The sequence below is a fragment of the Zeugodacus cucurbitae genome, chromosome 6, assembly GCF_028554725.1.
Source record: "Zeugodacus cucurbitae isolate PBARC_wt_2022May chromosome 6, idZeuCucr1.2, whole genome shotgun sequence".
NCBI classification, from domain to species: domain Eukaryota; kingdom Metazoa; phylum Arthropoda; class Insecta; order Diptera; family Tephritidae; genus Zeugodacus; species Zeugodacus cucurbitae.
This window is the reverse complement of record NC_071671.1, coordinates 60,092,615-60,116,141: the sequence shown is the minus strand read 5'-3', so window position 1 is coordinate 60,116,141 and position 23,527 is coordinate 60,092,615. Positions and strand designations below refer to the sequence as shown.

The window sequence follows — 23,527 nt, the reverse complement described above, 5'->3', positions numbered from 1 at the left end:
TTAAAAACCGTTTGTTGCATATGCCGATTACTACACTTTACAAATATGCAATATCAGCCAACGTCGCTGCCATTTATCGTACACACTACTACTCGAGCAAGCAAACAAACAAACATACATATTTACATAAATAGCGGTTCATCGACAGAAAGCCCACTTTGTGCTTGGCCCATTGAGTCAGCAAATTGGTTTCTTTTTTTCCATGCGTTTTTGGTTGTGTTAAGCTAAAAAAGCAGCATGGACAACATTTATGTCGATATGTATGTATATATGTGTATATGTATATTTATATACATATATATACTTTTTTTTTATTTGATTGAACGGTCAACAAAACTAAATCAGCACACTCATCAATTGGCGTCGTTCGAATTCCAATTCACTCACATGTGTGTGTGTGTATAAATATTATTTTATTTTTGTAATTTTTTTATCGGTGTTGCAATTTGTCGCTATGAAAATATGAATTATACTGGAAAAAACGTAAACCAAAAGCAATACAAAGTTGATCAATTGTTGTCGCTGTTGACAATAGTTTATCATATGGTTGATTGCTCAAATTATATATTGTAGCTTCGGATGGGTCTTTACACATGCACATATACTCATACACCTGTTTACATAAAATGTTGTTTTTTTTTTGTAATATTGCTATTAGGTGTATCTACTAATTTTACGGTTTTTTTCGTTAAAAGCATTTACCGATTGACAATGGTAAACATATTTGTGATGCTTTCAAAAATATAATGCTGACTTTTTTATTTTCCTTAGATGAGATAACATTTTTTTGTCAAAATTTTAGTAGAAATTTACAGCTATTGAAGTAATATCATTATTTGAATGTATCAAGATCAATATCTGTCGTCTGCAAACAAGATTAAGTGTGGTTAGGTTGGGTAAGGTTAGGACTACTTTGAAACTGCTGTCCTAGGCGTAGCGCACTCAGGCTTCTAAGAGTTAAATGTTGCTACTTTCCTAGAACAGTACACTCCTCCATTAAAATATTAAAGTTGGCTAACGAAAAGCTGTACAGAAAGTATTCCACTGAGGCACTGATTAATAATTATCCACACTTTCATCAAAGCTATGTTTTCAACAGCCTATATATACTGTCAATACATTGACAAATCGATAAGTCTGGCCATATACTGAAGTCGGCGGCAGAAAAAATTTCTCAACTAATTTTTAGTAATGCTGTTGACTTGGCTGTATTAGATCGTCTAAAAATAGGGATCCGTTACAGTTATGTAGACTTAAATGTCGTAGGAATGAAACCAATAAATTTGTGTTTGTTTGAATTTCCCCATATGTCTAAGAGCAGCGCATTCGTGCCGCAAAAAGTTGCTTACTTTAAGATACGATCTCGTCCAGCAAGCTCATATCTTACGTCTATAAAAACTATAGCTTTGTTACTATTCTTTGGAAATCACACTAGTATTTAAGATGACTAAAGCATAATTGAAATGAAATGTACTGGCTGATAGCTCTACATTCGAATATAATATTACGGATTCCGCTAAGGTTGGTTCCTGGTTCTACTAGCAATATCTATAGTTAGCCGCGCTTGAAATTGTTTTAGCAACAGCTTCATTCCAAATCGGTTGTTATGCTTCATAGTCATCCAGAGGTACAAGACCGAAAAACATTGATAGAGTCTTATGTAAGACGAAGTGAATATGCACGCCAAATTGTTAGCTTTAACGATCGTCAGGACTTTAATTTCGTCTAGAACTACGAATAGTACTCATTTTTGTTAAGGGGCTATACCAGTGTAACCCTTGAAAAATTGGTCGATTTTCGTGATTTTTTTTTTAAAGAAAAACTCTAGCGAATCTTTCGAAGTTTTTTCGACATAATAAGGTATATTTTCGGCTATATTTTAAGTATCTTTTTTTTACAAAAATATTGGAAAATTACGGCATTATGTGCTGTCTTCGGTGATGCCAAAAAAAAGTTCCCCAACTACTGACACGAGACGGGCCAAATAAGAAGGTGAAACAAAAAATAATAAATTCGAAATATAAAGACCTTCTATTCTTGAAAAAAAAAAAATATCAAAAATTGACAGAATGGCATGGTGCTGAAAAAGAGCGTCGTTTTTATGTAAAAGAATGGTCGATTTTTTAAGCCAACCAATATAAAGATCGTAGGTCATTGCCTAGTAAATATATTCAAGAATACTCAGTTTCAGCAATTTTGAGAAATTTCGTTTCGAGAAACACACGTTTAAAGTTGCATGTAAATATAAATATCATTCATGCATTTAGTATATTGTCTGTCGCAAGTCATACCAAAAATGTACAGATATATTGCGAAAATTGAAAAAAAAAATATTGCCACCCATTGACAAAACAGTAACACAGCAAAATTACATTAAAATTGTGATTGCACAGTAGTAGCTTTCAGGTATCTATGTATATTTACATACCTCACTGTGTGAGTACTTGACACCGCCATGCTGTGCTGGCACTGTTGGGCCCTGCCCTCACAATTATGCACCGAGTGACACTAGCATAATTTATTGTTACCTAAATCTATAAAGATATACATACATTTAGAGTCGCGCACACTGGGCGCCTGCGCAATTACTGTCGAATCGCAAACGAAAATGAAATCGCACAAAAAAATGCAAGTGAAATATTTTTTTTTTTGTTTTTGGTATGTAAAATAAGCGACTGAATGAGATTTGACTGACTTCAAGTCCGTCTTTTCACCCGTCTTTGTCATTGTGTGCGTGTGCGTCTGCTCTACTGACCATTACAAGCGAGTGTGAAGGCGCGCGTGACCGGGTGCGGGTGACATTGCTAACTTTCATTATTTATTTTGTTATTATTGTTGTTGTCATAGTGGCGTAAGGCAAAAATTATTATTATTGTTTTATTTTATGTTTTCTTATTTTATTTTTTATTTTTGTCATTCGCCGCCTTTAAATGTCAAAGTAATGGAAATTAATTACACACACTACAGTGGTGAACCCTGTGGTGCAGTATGCCCCCTGGCCATGGTGACGTACTTGACATCTCAATTGTATGGAAAGAAAATGAAATTCAAAAGTGTCAAGTCACTACACATCGCGCTGTTCACTGTTCACTGGACAACTGGACGGCATAGTGCACCATGGTGAATGTGTCGTTTTTTTTCGTTTGTACGCAATTGCTGAGCATGAATGATATTTCGTAATAATTTTGAATATACTTGTATAAGACTTTTGCTTTCAAAAAGTACAGGTGTTTTGTGTTGATTTCTTTTTTTGTTTGGTAATTAACTAATCGTGTGAACATATTTATTGTGTGGAAATAGCATTTTTTAACTAAAAATAAAGAGAAAATAGGGAGAAACAGAACAGAAGAGAACAGAACAGGACTGTAGGATGATTCAAAATAGTCGGGTTTAGAAAATGGAGTCTAGCAAACCTTTCTTCATTAAAATACCTATAATTTAGGGAACCCAAACTACTCATATATGATACTCCCTAAAGCTTTCCACGATTGGCAAGAGCTCTGCTCTCTTGTTAAAATATTTACTTGTGATAAGAACAACAATATTATCTTCTTCTTCTTGACTGGCGTAGACACCGCTTACGCGGTTATAGCCGAGTCCAAAACAGCGCGCCACGTATCCCTCCTTCTGGCAGTTTGGCGCCAATTGGTTATATTATCTAGTTAAACACAATATAAGAGAGTATGGAAATACCTCATTAAAGTGGTATAAACACTTGCTATTCTAACTATATTTCTTATTTAAATATTAAACTGGCAATATGTAATTTAAGCGAGTTGTTTGTTCGATTCGGCAAAACATGGATTTATTATATCGAAATTTGATTCGAAGAAAACTAATATTTATCCCCTTTCGTGACATTTTATCCAAAACGTATTTCTTAAAATTTTAATAACAATATGGTTCCAAAAAAAAAAATACATATTCAAAAGAATATTTAATAAAATTTGACGCACTCTCATCTTAACGAAATATCTTTTCTACGACATGCTTAACACATTCTCCACATTCCTTATCTTCTTTGAAGTCACAGTTGAATCTTTGCTACTCCAACTTTCTAATCACTTATATGTTTTTTCATTTCACCTACCGTTCACTCTAAGCGTGTTAATTCTAAGTTGCTAATTCAATTGTCACACTAATTGTTAAAAAAAAAGATAAATACAAACAAACATTCTTACCTCTATTTATACCTTCTACCTACATATGTATATACATATGTTGGATTATAGTTGTAAGCCAATTATGTTACACTCTGCTGGGCATTCAGCTTACAACTCAAGATCTTAGCGCAGCAATAAACACTTCTTCACTTTATCTACTTTTAATTGTACGCCCATCTAGTTGAAAATTTTCACTAACGCATTGGCTGTCAACAAAAACATTAGCAGCGCAACTAAATTAGCTCAGCAGTGTATATATGAAGAGACATACATACATATGTATATATACATATATGCTCTTTCAAAAGTTGATTCACATTTGTTATTTGGTGGTATGAAAAATAAAAGTAATGAAAGCTTAGCTTCATACAAATATAGTGAGTATATGTAAGTATATATGTATGTATATATATTTATTTATTATTTGCGGGTTTTACCATAAAATAAAAAAAATACTTTCTGATAAAGAATTTTACAAGCAAAAAATACAAAAATATGTTATATGCATATATTAAAATATTTAAATATACACATGTACATATATGTATATAAATATACCCCTCTACCCACCACCCACTGAGAATTAAAGGAAATATAGTAAAAAATATAGTACATATATATATAAAAATTTAAAAACGAGAAAAAACGTTAACTTCGGCGGTACCGAAGCTAATATACCCTTCAAAGGTGCATTTCTTTTAGTAACTATGTGTTTAAGCAAATCTAAAGACGTAAGAAAAAGTAAGTAAAAAAAAGAAAACCTTTTACTAATTCTTTTTGGTCGGGTTGTTTGCTAGAAACATTAAGGTTATATTGTTAAACGATCTGAACAATTTCTTCGGAGAATATATTATTACCTTAAGCAGTAATCCATGTCAAATTTCGTGAAGTTATCACGTCAAATGCGAAAATTTTCCATACAAGCCCTTGATTCCGATCGTTTGGTTTGTATGGCAGCTATATGTTATATAGTGAACCGATCTGTACAATTTTTTCGGAGATTAAATTATTTCAATGAACAATAACTCACACCAAATTTCGTGAAGAAATGCAGTAAAATGCGGAAGTTTTCCATACAAGCCCTTGATTCCGATCGTTCAGTTTGCATGGCAGCTATATGATATAGTGGTCCGATATCGGCAGTTCCGACAAATGTGCAGCTTCTTGGAGAGAAAATAACATCTGCAAAATTTCAAAACGATATCTTAAAAACTGAAGGACTAGTTCGTATATATACAGACAGATAGACAGACAGACAGACATGGCTAAATCGACTCAGTTCAACATACTGATCATTTATATATATACTTTATATGGCCTCCGACACTTCCTGCTGGGTGTTACAAACTTCGTGACAAACTTAATATACCCTGTTCAGGGTATAAATATAAAAATAAAAAATAAAAAATGTTAATACACCTTCCGAATACAACCAAAAACAATTAAATCTGATATAAACTATTTTTTAAAAAAAATTTTTTAACTCTCGAAATTTCTCGCAAGGCTGCTATGGAATCGATATCTTTTATTTTTTATTTTATTTGTGTGAATATATAAGCCAAGTGTTTTATTTTTATTCCACTACAGTATAACCGCAATAACGAGAAAATAACAATACCAATTTTCAAGAATTTTAACAAAAATTTTATCAATATTCAATATAATCAGTTAAGCAATTGAGTAACTAAAAAAAGAATTTTTCAAAATAATCAGCAAATTCAGTATGAAATGACTTTATGAAAATTTCCAAGTATATTTCAGTTTCTTTTTCACTTTAGACTAAGAAAACTGTTCATTATTCGCTTACTTCACTTTCTTTGCACTCAATTTCATACTAAAAATTCAGTTTCACAAAAATAGCCATTAAATTAAAACAATAATTATTGAACGAAGCTTGCTTTTTAGGAAAGAAATGCACAAAAAATAAAGTAATGGTAAAAAAGTGTTGTATTTACAATTTTATCACTCAATTAATTAATTTTTCCCCAAAATTTTGAATTATTTTTCAAAAGCTAAAAATTATATTTTAGGTTAGGAGAGACTTTTTTTATATTTTTTGTGCCGAAAAAAACTGAATTTCATCAATTTTTTCTTACTTTATAAATATTTATACATTCCAGTCTTATAACAGAACTAAGTTGTGGTTTCTTACATATGTATACTTATAGTAGAGCATCTAGAACTCTGTGGCTTGTGAATTTGTATATTGTTTTTTTTTCAATTTACCTTCCGTTCCCAACTCCTCTTTAATTGCTACATATTCCTTTCATTCTTAGTATTTCTTATTGCTTTGTAAGCCGTTCACCACAACGAGCCAGTAAGCAACTAGTTTAATGATTTGACGATGCTTTTGTTTTCATTTCCTTGTTAATGTTGTTGTTATTGCTATTTTGTTTAGCTGATTTTAAGACATACAACAATAAAAATAACAACAACAGCAGTTACATACTACTTTAAAGCTATACCTCTACACAACAACACATTAACACGCTGAGGAAAGTGTTAACATACAAAAATACATACATATTTACTCGCATATGTAAATATATACATACATACATATGTATATGAGTAAAAAATATATGTATATATAATCACATATAATCTCACTGCTATAATGCCGGCCACCACATTGCTGATATCCATAGCCATGAGCAGCATGAGGTGTCAGTAGTCATCAACGCCATCGGCAACGAAGTTAATGACGCCGCTGTTAGCAGCTGTGCCTCCACACAAACATCCATCCATCCAAACGAAAATATTTCTAGTATTGCCCGCTGTGGTACCGGGTAGTATGGAAAAAAGTGTATGGCTTGTGAATGACTGACTTACTCACCTACTGATTTGCTTATGCGCATATTAACAAAAACAACAACAAAGTAAAAAAACTTCAACAGCAACAACAAAAAGTAAAAAAAAAAAATTCAACAACAATAATAAAAAAGTAAAAAACGCATTTTACAAAAACAAAAATGTGCGCTTCTTAAGCAACAACAACCGAATAGCATAACTAACTTCGCTAATATTTCTAAGAAATAAAATTTTTTGTGTTTTTGTGTGTGAGTGAATCTGTGTAGCAATGTTGTTGTAGAGGTGCGTTTAGGCCGGCAACTCGCTTGTTTTGACTTTTCTATACGGCTGTCATTAAGCGAAAGTGGTGCCATCGCAACTTGGCTGTTAGCTACAAGTAAATTGTTGTTGTTGTACAAACATAAATATATAAGTGTATAAACAAAACTGCCAACAAACAACAACAAAAAATAAATACAAAAAATGTATTTTATTTTCCTTCGCTTTGGTAAAACAGCTGCAGCAATACGCAATAATAATAAAATACGAGTCCAATGAAAATAACAAAAACAACAACAAACACTAAAATACAGATATAAACATAATAATAACAATAATAATAATGGTACGATATGCATAACAAAAAACAAACAAGAAAACAACAACAACAACATTATAACCGTTTTTCACATAAAAATTTAAATATGATTTCTTGAACATTATAAAGAATATGCTAGCATGTGTTAGTAGGTATGTTTGTGCATTAGACTTAACTCACATTTTGCCATTAAAGCCGCGAGAGCAGTGTGTAGGAAACGTGATTTCTTATTAACTGAAAATCCAAGAAACAACTAACGCGTCCCTTAGTCAACACTATCAGTTGCTAAATGTTGTTTTTGTTGTTGTTTGAAAGCTTAATAGCAACAAAACGCGCAGTCGTCGGTCAGCCATAAACTCAACAGTTCACTGGCTACTCATTCAACAAGAGTATGGCAGCCGTCGGTTTCTTCTTTACAAATGTACAGCGCGAAGAATCCAAGAATCTATGTCAGCCGTTATTTCTTTTTGTGTTTCAGATTTCTGTGGGATCTGCTGTGATTTTTTTCTTTTCATAAATGCAGTATTTAGTCGCTATTACAAAGCAAAGAAACTAAACTTTTAGATTTTTTTAAATATTATGTTGCATACTTTGCTTTTGTAGTTTTTATAAAAAATATTTTTAGAAAGACTTTCGGCGTGCCAAAATCTTTATTCTATTGCGATTCGAAAGCGGAGGCTTTCATTTGCCAACAGTAAATATTTCACTCTATTGATGCGAAATATTAATAGTAATCTTTGATAATCCATGACAGTTGCAGTGGTTTATTAACCAAACTATTTTAACGAAAATTGATATTTCGATTTGTTTTATAATATTTTCTCCGTAACTCCATTCAAATTTTATTAATATTGCTAATTAAAAATTAATTCACTAATTTTGTGAATTTTTTCTTATTTTTCCAGGCTGATTTAATACATGAATTTCGACCAAGATCGATGGATGGTGTCATCGACTCATCTTCGGGATCATTAAATGGTGATAACAACGGTTCAAGTCCAGATAGCGCGAGTCATTTACAAAATCAGCAGGTAAATACAAACAGTATAAGGCCACCAAATGTGAAATACAAATATTGTAAGAAGAATGTAAAGTTATTGCCAAAATCCTAAATATATCCTAAATCCTAAAATCCTAAAACTATTCAAAATCCTAAAATATTTCTTTATTTTATTTTATCTTTAATATTCATAAAAAAAATAATTCTCAAGATCTATACTATAAATCGATTTATTATGCTGATGAAATACATATAGTAGATGGCGCCATAAATCAAGCTAGAAGAAATTTATTAGGAAAACTAAAACCATGATTTTATATATTTATACTCTAAAACTCATAACATATAATAATATCAATAGATGGAACATAAAATACAATGAATTTCACGTAGAGTTAGTTGTATTGATGTCTACAAATCATAACCTCTAAAATCAACGAGAAATTTCTATAAAAATCGTATTTTGAACTCTAACTTCTCATTCGTTCCTCAAATCTCGTTCCAACAAATTAATATAAGATAACCTTAATATTTGAAGACTCATAACTTGTCTTAACACTACAATATCAACACTGATCAACAGCCCTCTTTCAAATCTCAGAACACCATCCAAACAAATATTTTGGTAATCTCTATAGATAAGTTTGTGATCTACTCTCTCTCAACCGATTTTCCTAAAATTAGCTCTGCAGAGAGTTTTCTAAGTTAACTAAAACTAAGTATCTATATTCGTCAGTTTGAATACCTTCTAGAAAGTCACTCGCAGTTTCCACTGATTCTTTAGTTTTAACACCCCTTTCTTTCGATGCGGCAGCATTAGAAACTCAACTTATTAAATTAGCATTTAATTAAAAATAATCTTTATTTGCCTCATTATTAAATATTTGTTTTTGTTTATTAATTTTACAGGATGCCGAAGCGCGACGCATACATCGGGGCCATGTACTCACCGAACTATTAGAAACAGAACGGATTTATGTAAATGAAATGGCCTCTATTCTAAAGGTATGTACCTAGTTATTTTTCAGTGGTATTATAATTACGGTTTTATTACGTTATTACAAAGTAGTAGTTGAAAAGAATACTCGCAATACGAGGTATGGTAATCAAATACTGAGATCGGCGTTGGAAAATTATTTTATATTATCTAATCTATATGGACAACAAAACATGCAAAGATACTGAAAGTTTCCACTCTGCTCGTTCCGTATGCGAGAAAATACGCTTATACCATCTAACTAACCTATTTGCCTGATTTTAAACATATCAAATTACATTTTGAAAAGATCACTCGGTCATTGATCAGAAGCATAACCAATTATGGAAAATTTAAAATAAGGGTCTCGATTTTACAGTAGATTAATCCTCGTATCCTTCATATATTGTTTATAAAAACAGGGTCGTTCTATGCTCAAATCTTGCAGAAATAATAATCTTGAAGATAAGCGCCAAAGAAGAAAAGTGTATCCTTCGCTTAATCCAGCAATTGGAAAATATTATATTAGAAGCTCTCCATCGTGCGGTAAAATCTATGCACTAGATGAAGGTACAAGGTATTTTTGATCCCCCTTTCGATCGATCTTTTCGATCTTCTAAAGCAAATTGAAGATCATTTAGATCTTGACAATCAGTTATGATGGATAGCATATCCTAAACCAAAGAATTCTATAAAGTCGAACTCAACATTAGTTATGCTGTAGCAACATCAGCAATATTACTTAAAAGCTACACCTCGTATCTATTTTTTATATAAGAAAACGGACTTGACGAGGCTCATAACCGATTATGTGGCGATTGGCATAACCAACTAAAGGCAGCCATGATCATGACCATGACCATATTGCATGCAATAAATTAGCCAATATTTGTAGTCATAATGCAAGTTGGTCAGCAACCGGTCGGCCAAATATAACTGTAGGCGGCTGTAAGTGTTTACGAGTAGACGTGTGGAAAAAAGAACAAAAATATAGCGGTAAATACCAACTTAAAACGCAAGCCAAAGCACTTTAAAAAATAATTAAGTCAATATGGGGGTTTTCCCCTCTTGGTTTCGCCTGCAGTTAACCGTTTCTGCAACAGTTGAATGCCTTCGACGGCAATTAGTGCATTAAATATGAGCATAATTTTCCACTTGCCAACGGCAGGCAATTTGCAAAAGTAGAATTAATTTAGACTGAGATCTAAGACTTCTGGTGAACATAAGTATTTTATTTCGCATCGAACTATCGCGCAAAACAGTCAAACTATACGGAAGCTACGAGAGTTTAATAATTTATAGAATTACTGTGTAGAACTTTAGCAAACAAAATTTGTATAATTCCTTTAATAACACCAACTGCGCCTTGCAAAAATATGCGTTACGGCGGTTACGATCTACGTAAGGCATCCAAATCGAAATCGCCCTCATCGCACGGTTCGTTGCGGCTGAAGAAAGTGCAGAACACCGCCTGCAATATAGTTGGCCGCTTCAATTTGAAAATCAGCGATTCCCTGAAGGCCTTACAACGCCAACGCACACATTCGAATTTTTGCGAGTCGCCTGTATCCTTTCGCGGTTCACTCTTCGAACAACACGGCAGTGCGGGCAGTTATCGTGCCACGCCCACTACTAGCACCTACAGCATTAGTTATAGATATAAACCCACTGAGCCGCGTACGAATCGTTACGAACCCTCAACTACAGACGAGAGTCATTTGGCTGGCAATAAATCGCCGCAGAATTATATTTTCGGCACGAATTTATGTAATTTCTCAACACACAATCTGCTTAACGGTAAATCTACAATAAAAATCATAAACACCTTCAAAGAACTCGAAGCACAGCAGAGCTTAAGCGATAGCGCAATCATCTCGAATAGTTTGCAGCGCTTGAAGAACGATCGTAAGACAATATTTAAAGAGCTCATCGAGCTTTCCAGTTGCGACGAATCGCTCGAATATCGTTTGGTCAAGGACTATTTGGAGTACAACACATACTCGGAAATCGAGAACGACACGGAGTTCAAGGAATATTTACAGCGTAAAAACTACAACGACATACTGGATTACCTGGATGAGGCACAGTCGCGGAGTCTCACGTCGATCTCATCGTCGGTAGCACGCGCACAGTCGGCGTTGAGCAAAAACACATTGAGCCGCGCTAAAATGCTGGCCACACCCAAGTCTTTGCACTTTACCGGCAGCGATACATGGAAATTCAAGGGACAACTTTGTCAGTCCTGTCGCACAAGTGTGGACTTCAATGAGAAGCTTAAGTCAACGTCGCGTGCTGCGAACAACAACACGACCACTTCGAATAATTTGACGGCCGAAAATGCTGACAAGCAGCATTGTCCGAAGAAAGTTGATGCGCAATTTGGCGAACCGAACTTTTTCGCCAATTCTTACAGCGAGATTTTAAAGTTTTGCCAAGAATTCTTCGCAGACAGCTTGCAAGGAAAGTCGGGCTTCAAATTGCCAAAATTCAAGTTGAACACAAAGTTCAATCAGGCGAATTACGAGCGTGTGTTGGGTGAATTTGTCAGTGCGCAGGGATATACGAATGTTGACGAATATGTTGAGGCGAAATTCGGGCATTGCTTTAGCGCCGAATTCGACCGTATAGTTGGGGACATAGGTTGCGATTCGGAAGCGAATAGAAATATGGTAAAATTCGGAAGAAAAAATTTAAAAATAAAAATAAATCTTAGAGATTTAGTTAAGTAGATCTAGAAAATAATTTTGGTTCATAAAATGTTTGAAACATCTGTTATATATAACATATATTATCCTGCTATTTCAGGGCTATCGTGATCAAATGCTATCTGAAGAAATGATGCATCTTGTACCCGCCAGCCTGCAAGGCAAAGAGGATATATTGTTCGGCAATTTACACGAATTGTATACGTTTCATAATGAGATCTTCCTGAAGGATCTGGAAAATTGTATATCTACAACGGAGTTGGTGGCGCTGTGTTTCGTTCAGAGGGTAAGTTAATAGGACTATAAACCTTCCAACCTGAGCCACCTAGAGGATCATCATTTATTCTTTGCACAACTTTGTAAAGTCTTTGGTTCTTCTACATATTTCTTATTGTCATATTTTCTCTATATTTTCAGCGCGACACCTTCTATCGTTTGTACTCTTTCTACTGCCAAAATATACCGCGCTCCGATAGATTGCGTGAAACGCTAGTCGATACACATCTCTTCCTGCAGGAATGTCAAAAGCGTTTGGGACACAAACTACCATTGGGCGCGTATCTGCTGAAGCCCGTACAGCGTATTACCAAGTACAAATTACTGCTCGAGAATTTGCTCAGCTCCAGCGATAGCGGTAGCTGTACCAAAGAATTGCAAAAAGCTTTAGATTGTATGTTGATTGTGTTGCGTTGTGTGAACGACTCAATGCATCAAGTGGCTATAACGGGATTTCCGGTAAATAAATACCAAAATAATAATTATCTGTTCATTAAACTAATTTAAAGATGGATCTACAACTGTTATTTTTTCCCCCCACCTTACAGAGCAATCTTTCGCAACAAGGCGAACTGCTGCTACAGGATCCCTTCCAAGTGTGGACCGAGTCGAAAAAGGATTTGCGATTACGCAAGAAACCACAACAACGACACATATTCCTCTACCAAAAATCGATGATTTTCTGCAAGAAGACCTCAAAGCCTGGACACAATAAGAGCACTTATCAGTTCAAGCATCAATTAAAGGTAAGCAAGAGGTCCTAATACTAGTTTGAAAACTTTGCTTGAGGGTCACTCCAACTGCCTCGCTCTCTCGCTATTTCTCTTTTCAAATTTGCTTCATTTCCTCTCTTTCCATCACCCACAGATGTCACAAATTGGTCTCACCGAATCGGTGCGCGGCGACTCAACTCGCTTCGAAGTCTGGCTACAGGGACGCCAAGAAGTGCACACGATACAGGCGCCAAGCGAGGAAGTGAAAAATAAATGGGTCACAGAAATCAAACGTCTGCTACTCAATCAGCTGGAAGAGCTGAAGGGTGAAAAAATCAAACAGTACAGCATGAATCATCATGGTCTCAGACAGACCACATCATGGGACACGCCCAACATACTGCTAGGCATGCCACAGCGCGCCGTGAGCTGTGATGCCTCTTCAGAATCTTCGAATCGCAATTCTAACTGCAGCAGCAGCGGTGATGATGCCTACCCGCACGGCATGCCACAACTGTCGACGACAACGGGCAATGGCCACGCGCATGTGCATGGCAACGGTTGTAGCGGCGCGGATAAGGAGCAGCAGGAGGCATGCGGCTGGAGCTCGGACTACTCGAATAGTGAGGATGAGATGTCGATAATCGAAGATAACAGCGCGCCGGTAAGTTATTGAAGTTCCGTAATGGGTCGAAGGTCAAAATATTTTTACATTTTACTATTTGAATACATACTATTGAAGACTATTTGAAAACTTGCAAATACATTTTTGGAAGAAGCGAAGTTATTTTTTTGATTAATTTTTTTTTTATTTATTCTACTTAAAAAAAAATATTGTTAAGCTCTTTTTATTATCTTATTTATTTATTGGTAAATTTCTGGTTTTGGTTTCGTTGTAAAATTTGTAATTTAATTTATTTTTATTCAAATTTATTATTTTAATTTTTTGTTTTGTTTTTGTATTATTTATCTGCTTTATTATCTTGTAGTTTGTAATTTGTTTCTATTTTTTTTAATTTTTTCTTCTCGCTTTCTGTTTGTTTTTATTGTTGTTTTGTTCGCATATTCATCCATCATGTGCGCATAGTTTCTTCTACTATATGTTTTATATTATTTGTCTTATTTAATTTTTTTGGGTTCTCTTTTTTACTTTCATGCACAAAACACTTTGTCTTAAAATATTCCAATAATTCCCACAACTGCAATTGCAAAATGCAACCCTGTACAAATGAATATAAAAAAAAAATGGTGTCGTGTAATTTGTAAAAAATGTCTATACAAAATGTTTGTATATAAAAAAATAAAATAAAAAAAAAATTAATTAATGAAATATTTAATGCACTTTATATGAAAAAAATATTTATGTTGAAATAAAATTAATAATAAAATAATACAATTATTAAAAAATAATAATAATTAAAAAATCAAACACTTTGTGTGTAAATAAATATATAAAAATACATATTTTCAATTTAATTTAATTAAAATAAAATTAATAAAAAATATTTATTAAAAAAAAATATAATTAAAAAAAATAAAATCTAAAAATATATATATATTTTAATACAAATAATTTTTTCAATTAAATATTAATAATAAATATTGAATTTTTTCTTAAATTAAATAAACTTTAATATTTATAAATTTAATTATTGATGAAAACTTAAACTATTAAAATTTATATTATTAATTTCTATTTATTTTTATTTATTTTATTATTTAAAATTATTTTTTTTATTTATTAAAATTATTATTTTTATTTATTAAAATTAATATTGCTTATTGAAATCTATTTTATTATAATATGAATATCTGGTTTGCTATATTTTAAATAATATAAACTTATAATGCGATCTTTCCTGTAAATAATATAAAAAACAAACAATATTATAATATTTAAAAAAAAATTATATTCAAATCAAAAATTAAATAAAAAATTATAATAAATATAAAAATAAAATTCACAAAATAATAAAAATATATTGAAAATATTTAAATTTTTATTTTTATTTTAAAATGTTTATACACAAAATATGGTATCCATATTTGTTAAATATTAAAAAAATATTTATTTTTATATTTATGAAAAAATTATAAAATATGAAATAAAAATATTGTTAATACTATAAATATAAACATAAAAAATTATAACAAAATTTCACTAAATTAAAAAAAAAATATAACAAATATATAAAATTAAATTTAAACTGAAAATTAAAAATTAAAAATAAATAATAATTATTTTTACAAAATTCCATTCAATTCAAAATTTAATAAATTTAAAATTAATCAAAAATATAATACGAAAAAAACCGTGCCTGTAAATCATAAAAATTCCGAACTGTAAACCTCACAGCGTTTTATGAATTTTCTGGCTCAGTGGACCTACAATGCCGATGGTAATGGTGGTGGCTCTTATCCGCGTAACAGTAAGTCAAATTCGAAATTCTACGTCTCCGTTGAGCATTGAGCAGCTGAGCAAGCAAGGTCAAAAGAAGAAAAAAATTAGCATAAAACAACAAAATGGATGGAGATACAACAAATTACCAAAACCAAAACGAAAAAAAGTATGAAATACCAAAAACGCTAAAGTAAAACAAATAATTTGCTAAAAATAACGTAAAAATTGTAAATTAAAGTCGCTCAATTTATAGTACAAAATAATAGTTAGTTCTATAAGGTAAACGCCATAAGAAAAGGCATACAAATTAATGTCGAGAATTCAAGCGCAAAAGCAAAATAATTTAGTGGCTCAAGTAAACCTAATGCAAACATTTTATCCAAAAAAAGCATAGTGTTGTTGCATAGTGTAAAAAATAGAAATTCATTAAATAAAAGTGACTTCTTTATTTACAAAAAATCACCTGCAAAATATATAGTCGTGCACGCATTAAAAAAAGATAAATCGCAAAATCCCGTTAGAATTAACTAAAATTGCCTTCGAACTTAAATTTCTCCACATTTCTGAGAGCTCCACATAGACACAGTTTCACTGCTTACAAAAATTGAAAATTCAATTCAATACAACAACATCTCTCTCTCACTCACACATAATATCTTTCACTCTCTTTCACTATTTGCGCTCTTCATTTTCACTCATACTCACTGCTTGTACAAATCCCGAAACTCATGCGTGTCTACATAATTCCTCTCTTTCACGCTTGTCTCTGTATTCGTTTCATATCTACCATATATGTACATGTGTATGTATGTATGTGTGTTGTTTCATATAGAACTGTTCGTTGTACAAGCGTCTCCAATGAATGCCTGCCCGTCTTCTGTCTCACTCTCAATATCGCTATCGCTCTCTTTCTATTGCTTCCACGTCAACAACCCAATGATCGTGCTCGTAATCCGTATTCGTATTCGCATTTGTAATCGTTCATCATGGCTTCGTGTCGTCATCAACCGTTATTTCATTATGCATTATAAATCATCAACAAATATATTATAATCTACGTTTACAAAAATAAAAATCTAAAATCAAAATGGAAGCAGTCTGTCAGTTAAATTCTGCGTAAGTTTTTTGGGGTTTTTTAAATCAAATATTTAAATAATTTGTATGTTTAAGTTAAATAGTAGCGATATTGTTGATAAAAAACAACAACACAGTTATTGCTTGTTGCAATTTGGCAGAAAATATTAAATGTTCAAAAAATAATTAATATTACACAAACTAAATAAAATAGTACTTAAAGGAATGCCACTAACAAGTGTTGCCATATTTTGGCATTTTCATCACCTTACAGCAAAAACAAAATTAGCTCGCAGAGTATTGCGCACTCTCACACTGCTCAAACACTTAATGAAAAGTAATGAAAACTTTCGCAAATGAGAAATATTTCTAGAGAGAATGCCACAAGCTTTTCACATCCTAAATTCTTTTGATTTTAAGATCGGCTGCAGTTGTGCGTTTTTAGGCGTTTTTGTAGAGTTTTCGAAGTTCAAAGGTTAAACTTCACTGAAACATATATTTACATATAAATGCACGAATCTAAACAAGAAACATATTAATGTACATATATAATGCAAAATAACTGGAGAGTATTTATACAAACTACATACATAAAATATAAATTATCTAAATGCTTGATCTAGAAAAATTTAATTCCTACTACATTTTGAAAGGTGGCGAGTCATGATAAGGTTAGATAATATGTAACCCTTCCAACAGTCAATCGCGTCTTCAGAAATAAAGCAGGATTTACATATATACGAGCAAACTCTGCAGCAATAATATACAGAAATATTGTTCGAAACTACAGAACTTCAGTCTTGTCTATATATTTGGCGTAACTCTGTTTAGATGAGTAGACAGGGCGTATGAGTAACATTTATCAACTTTTGGTAAACCTTTACAAAATTAATAGAAATCAGAATTAAATCGGTTAAAAGAAATATTTGTTCGATATTCCATCGAATGAGTTCATAAACACGTTAGTATTCAAAAGCATTTGTAATGGAACAATGTAAATGCGTATGTGCAGAATAATGTTGCCAGACTAAATTTTAGTCAAAAATCTTGCTAAAAATAATAAACAAAAATCTTTTTATTGCCATTTTAATGTATCAAATCTCATACAAAAATGTTGCACAAGTAGTTTGTCAGATATTTTACCAAATTTTCTGCAACAATGTTGCTACAAAAATGTTGCTAGATACCAATAACTTTTCAAAATTTGCCGAGCGATTTTTTTTGGTCAATAAGTTTACACAAATATTGCACAAGTAGTTTTCCAGGCACTCTACTAAATTTCCAGCAACAATGTTGCTACAAAAATGTTGCTAAATGCCAATAACTTTTCAAAATGTTGCCAAGAGACTTTTTTTATAAATAAGTTGACACAAATGTTGCGCAAGTAGTTTTACAGACATCCTACTAAATTATCTGCAATAAGTTGACACAAATATTCCACAAGTAGTTTGCCAGACACTCTACTAAATTTCCAGCAACAATGTTGCTACACAAATGTTGCTAAATGCTGATAATTTTTGAAAATGTTGCCAAGAGACTTTTTTTTAAATAAGTTGACACAAATGGTTTTAAGAAAATAAGATACATATTATCAACATTTTTTTTAAATTTTTTTTTTAATTTTTTTAATATAATTTTGATAAATATCTTTTTGGATGGTTTTAGATAAAAAAATTTTAAATGATTTTTGATAAAAAGTTTCGAATTTAAATAGTTATCATTTGAATAATAATGAATATAATTTTCGAATTTTTATTAATATTTTAATTTTGATAACCATATTTATACATAAAAATAATATAAAAATGTCCGAAAAAAATACTAATTAAAAATAGTGGTGAAAAAAGGTTAATATTTAAAAAAAAATTGTTCGAAAAACATATTTAATATTAAAAAATATAATAGTTTAGACCGTTATAATTGACCTCTGCTGTTGAAGAATTTTACTAAATGTTTTTTTTTAATTTTTTCAGTGGTTTGTACTATTTTTGTTTATTATTATTTAGAAAAAATTTTTAAAAGAAATATTTTTTAACAATTATCTAAAAATAAAAATAAATATGTTTGATATACATGAACATGATAATTCATATTTTATGTATGTATGTATAAATTATTAAAAAATCCACAATTTAGAACAGTTTTTTAGCGAAAAGAAGCACTGCTATAAATGCACCAACAACAAAATGAAATATAATATACTTAACCATAAATCATTTACCAATCACCAACCCAAACAATTAATTGATTTTGAACATTCGCACTCACCCTCATACCTACATATAAATATAGTAGCACAAACCCTCGCAGCCAAAATGCACCAGAGTCAAGCTTTCACCGCCGCATACAAACACACATACACACATGAACCAGCAAATCCTCGAGTGCATCAATTTTTGCTTATAGATTTTGTTTCATTTCAATTGAGTTTGATTGATTTTCAGTTAATTTAGTTAACATTGAAATATAAAATATTGCAAATTATAAGAATTTACTTAATAATAATAAATAAAAATGCTCAAAATGTTGAATCAGTTGTGTTGAAGTTTAATTTGTGCGCTTATAAATAATGCTTATTGTAACAATAAACTATAATTAATTACATATATAACTGTATTTGCCACAGTCGGCATTCGTTGCGCATTTTATCTAGTTCTTCATAGTTTTTGCATAACGCGTTTGCCTTGTGAACACTACGCCATTTTTCGGTTCTTGTTTTTGATTTACATAGTGTTTCACCGATATTTGTAATATATATTTATATATATAGCAGCCTTATTGCAGAAACGCTTTTAAAAACATTAATCAGCAATCGTATGCTAAATTTCACAGAAAACACAAAAAAAATCTAAATTTCGAACTTTCGAACTTTAAATTCGAAAAACTGCAACGTTGCTTAGTTTAAGTAGCGTTTAAGTACAGTTATTGATAAAATTACACCTAAAAAGTTGCGTTCGATTTTTTAAAATAGCTAATCGTATAATTTTAGGGCAGTAAATTTGTTGCCCTGGCCGATTATGCGGCTATGGGACACTCGGAGGTCTCAATGCGTGAAGGTGATGCGATTGAATTGTTGAAAGTGGGCTGTGCTGGCTGGTGGTTTGTGCGTGTTTTAGGTAATTGCATTACATTACATTTAAATTGCATATGTATATATGTAAATGGTTATCGATTATTATTATATGTAATATATGAAATATGTTCAATATATATGTATGTATGTAAATACGCTATATCAAAGCACTAGCTTTATAGGTATCTGGTTATATATTTTTTGTGGTGTTGGTGTTACTGCTTCGACGCTTTTTTATTAGTAGTCAGTGATTTTAAATTCATTTCGCAATATATTTATCGAATGTCTGCAAATAGCACGAGAGACTTACGTTCTAGCAACAAATGTTGCGTTGTGACTTTTCAAACAGGTTTAATTACCGTTAGAATATGTTTTATTGTGTTCTACAATCGTATAACTCCCCCGCAAAATTTTTAAATCAAAAAGTAGTTGTGTTGTATTAGCATTTGTTGCACCGTAATGTTGCTCCATCAAATTTGAGTCAAAAATGTTGCTAGTAAACCATAAAATAAAAGCATACCTTTCTATTGCCATTTTAAACGGTACATTCGCTTAAAAAATGTTGCAAAAGAATTTAACCAGATACATTTGTAAAATGTACTGCAACATTGCTGCTACAAACATGTTGCTTAAAAAATGTTGCAAAAGAATTTAACCAGATACATTTATAAAATGTCCTGCAACATTGTTGCTACAAACATGTTGCTTAAAAAATGTTGCAAAAGAATTTAACCAGATACATTTATAAAATGTACTGCAACATTGTTACTATAAAAATGTTGCTAGATGCCACATGCGTTACAAAATGTTGATAAACATAATTTTTATACGAAATAAATGGTTTTTATAAATTTGCAACAAAGTTTTTAAACAATGTTGCCAAGGATCATATATACAAGAGTCTACCACATGTCATCCAAGCTATTGGACAAGTGCCTAAAAGGGAGGATTTTTCAGAAAATGTAAATTCATATCAGCTACTCCACAGTTATAAATTTAAAAATCCCGAAGTATTGCTTGTTTTAGGGTCTCTAATAGCGACATGGCTTTCTAGCAACATAGCAAATGAAAATGTTGCTAAGCAATGTTGCTGAAATTTTTTTATTGTAAATAAATTTTCGAACTAATCACTATAAATTTGTGGCAAACACGTTGTAATTTAAATGTTGCGCAACAATGTCCCTAGCAACATATTTCAAAATCAGCAATATTTTAACTGTGATTTAATTAAAACTAAATGTATTTCATCTCAGCGCACAACAGTTTTGTTGCCAGCAACTAATTTACTACATCATCATTTATATTTAGACACACCCTAATAAGTATTTATGTGCGTTTGGTAATCAAAAAAACCCGAAGTATCGATATGACTTAATTATTGATATAAATATATTGGCTTATGAACTGATAGCAAAACTAAAGATTAGGATTTTTAATGATAGTTTGCGACTTGCTGTATCAGGAGTGTTGCCAGATATTAATGATAAAATTCTTATAGAAATATTTTTTTTTTTTAATTTTTGGATATTTTACTAAAAATACTACAAAGTAAAAAAATATTATTTTGCATGCTGAAATTTAATATTATATTGTACGAATTTATTTAAAATCAAATTTAATTTGCTAATAACAATTAAAAAAATAAAATATTTTTTATATAAATCATATTTTTCAACACTTTTCTTTTCTCTTCAACACCTTTCACATTCGACAGAAGCCAATGCAGAGGGTTGGACACCAGCGGCATATTTGGAACCGCTCAATCGAAAATCTTCTCGAAGCTCGAGCCGCAATCAGGAGCGAATAAATTTAAGCAATCGCGCTGAATAAATTTACAAACAACAAAAAAATTAATATTAAGCGGAAGGAAATGAAAGTGCGAAGCGGAAACAAGTGGGCCTTTTGGAAATTTTTGCAGAATCTTACAATTAAAGTCACTTACAGATTTATACATACATATACAAGCATACATAAATAAGTATTTAACATTTAACATTTAACAAAGCAAACCTAAACAGGAATCCAATTGATATTAATGAAATTAACGAAACAATTCAAAACAATTTACAACCAAATTTCACTATTGAAAAAAATAAAAATCTTTTCAATTTATGTACATAAATACCAAGCTAGTGCATACCAATGTCTTGAAGTCAAAAATATATAGCATATATACAATATTAAAGCTGGACATTTACATATATGAATGAACAAAAACTTACATTCTAACAATATTTAGCTTGAAAATGTTAAAAAGGTGAACTTGAAATCAAAAATATGTTAAAAAAATATTTTTAATTTTTTAATAATAACTTTTATTTATTTATATTTAATTTTTGTTTGTTTTTAAAAAACTGAAAATTTATTTATAATTTGTTTTAAAAAATATTTTATTCATTTTAATTAACATATCATTGGAAACTATTTACTAAGTAATATATATGAATTTAAAACAAATATGTACACGAAAGTGAAGTAAAAAATTAAATAAAAATCATTAATAAAAAATTAAAAAATTAAACCAATGTATATACAATTCGCTACAATTTCTTAGGAGGCCCAATAAATTACTAATCAAAATATTTATAAAAATAAAAAATAAAAAATGCAAAATAATAGGAGTATTTATTCACAAAATAAAAATAATCTTAAATAATATATATAAACATAGCTACTCGCAAATAAAACTGAAAACAACACCAAGAAAATATAAAAAATTAATTTAATTAAAATTAAAAAAATTTAAATAAAAATAAAATATAAAAACAAATATAATCTAAATAAAATATATACATATTCATGCAGATTAGTTCAAATTGCTAAGTATTTTTGTACAATTGTTGAAAAGCAAAAAAAAAATATTGTATATGAAATCATATCTTTTTTTCGAATTTTTAGTTGTATGTACATACATATTGATATGGATATTTATAATTTTTATTAACGTACTTACTTGTAATTAATACACGAAAAAAATCAATAATTACATGTATATATGTAAGCATGCATAGGAGGGCTTACTGTATTCAAAAATAAACTTAACAGCGGTGTGCTTGGTTTAAAGTATAATTTTCTTCTTTATAAGTAGTAAATAAATGGCAAAAAGTGTTGGTGTTTTATTACACAAACAATAATTGATGAATTAAATAAATTAAATTGATGAATTAAAAAATAAAACAAATAAATTATAAATTATAGTCAATAAATAGGTATATAAGTGCTAGTAAACGTCTCGACAGGCAAACATATATGTATACAGTATGTAGCTAAACTGCATATATAAATAACTATAATTAACTTATTGTAAAAATTGCGAAAAATTGAACGCAATGAGTATGCAAAAATACCTGCTTAAATATAAATATTTCTAAAGTTAATATTATCTATTAAATAATATTATAAATAAAATATCAAAAACGAAGAGCGTCTAAAATAAAATATGTTCGAAATCCAAATACGGTTGCTGTTTCATTTCGAATTAGAGAGCACTAAAAAATATTTTTTGGTTTACTAAAAATAAAAACTACAAAAACAAATTTATAAAATTAGAATTTTATTTTTGAAAACATATTTTTTTACTAAAAATTAGTAAAATTAAAATTTTATTTTAAAAAATATTATTTTATTTTGGAAAATATATTTTTTTTATTAAAAATTAGTAAAAGTAAATTAAAATTGTATATTTGGAAAAAAAATTATACTAAAAATATATTAAAATTTTTTTGAAAAATTATATTTATTTTGAAAAAAAAAATTAT

The 23,527-nt window shown here is 30.6% G+C and overlaps 1 protein-coding gene across 5 annotated transcripts in view; it reads left to right on the top strand.

Moving 5' to 3' along the window:
- Positions 1-22,925, top strand: part of Mcf2l_1 (uncharacterized) — a 34,326-nt gene extending 11,401 nt beyond the window's left edge. Inside the window, exons 2-9 of one of the 5 annotated variants that reach the window (XR_008472072.1) lie at positions 8,457-8,582; positions 9,461-9,556; positions 12,333-12,518; positions 12,650-12,967; positions 13,057-13,254; positions 13,376-13,885; positions 15,578-15,788; positions 21,484-21,620. Coding sequence is in view for 3 of the 5 variants with exons in the window: in XM_011194273.3 (XP_011192575.1) it covers positions 8,457-8,582; positions 9,461-9,556; positions 12,333-12,518; positions 12,650-12,967; positions 13,057-13,254; positions 13,376-13,885; positions 19,686-19,812; positions 21,484-21,599 (1,677 nt within the window). In the remaining 2 variants the exon portion in view is untranslated. Of the gene's footprint in view, positions 1-8,456; positions 8,583-9,460; positions 9,557-12,332; positions 12,519-12,649; positions 12,968-13,056; positions 13,255-13,375; positions 13,886-15,577; positions 16,176-19,685; positions 19,813-21,483 lie in introns of those variants that run through there. The other 4 variants (XR_008472071.1, XM_011194273.3, XM_011194274.3 and 1 more) reach the window with 4 other exon arrangements.
- The last annotated feature ends 602 nt before the right edge of the window (positions 22,926-23,527 follow it).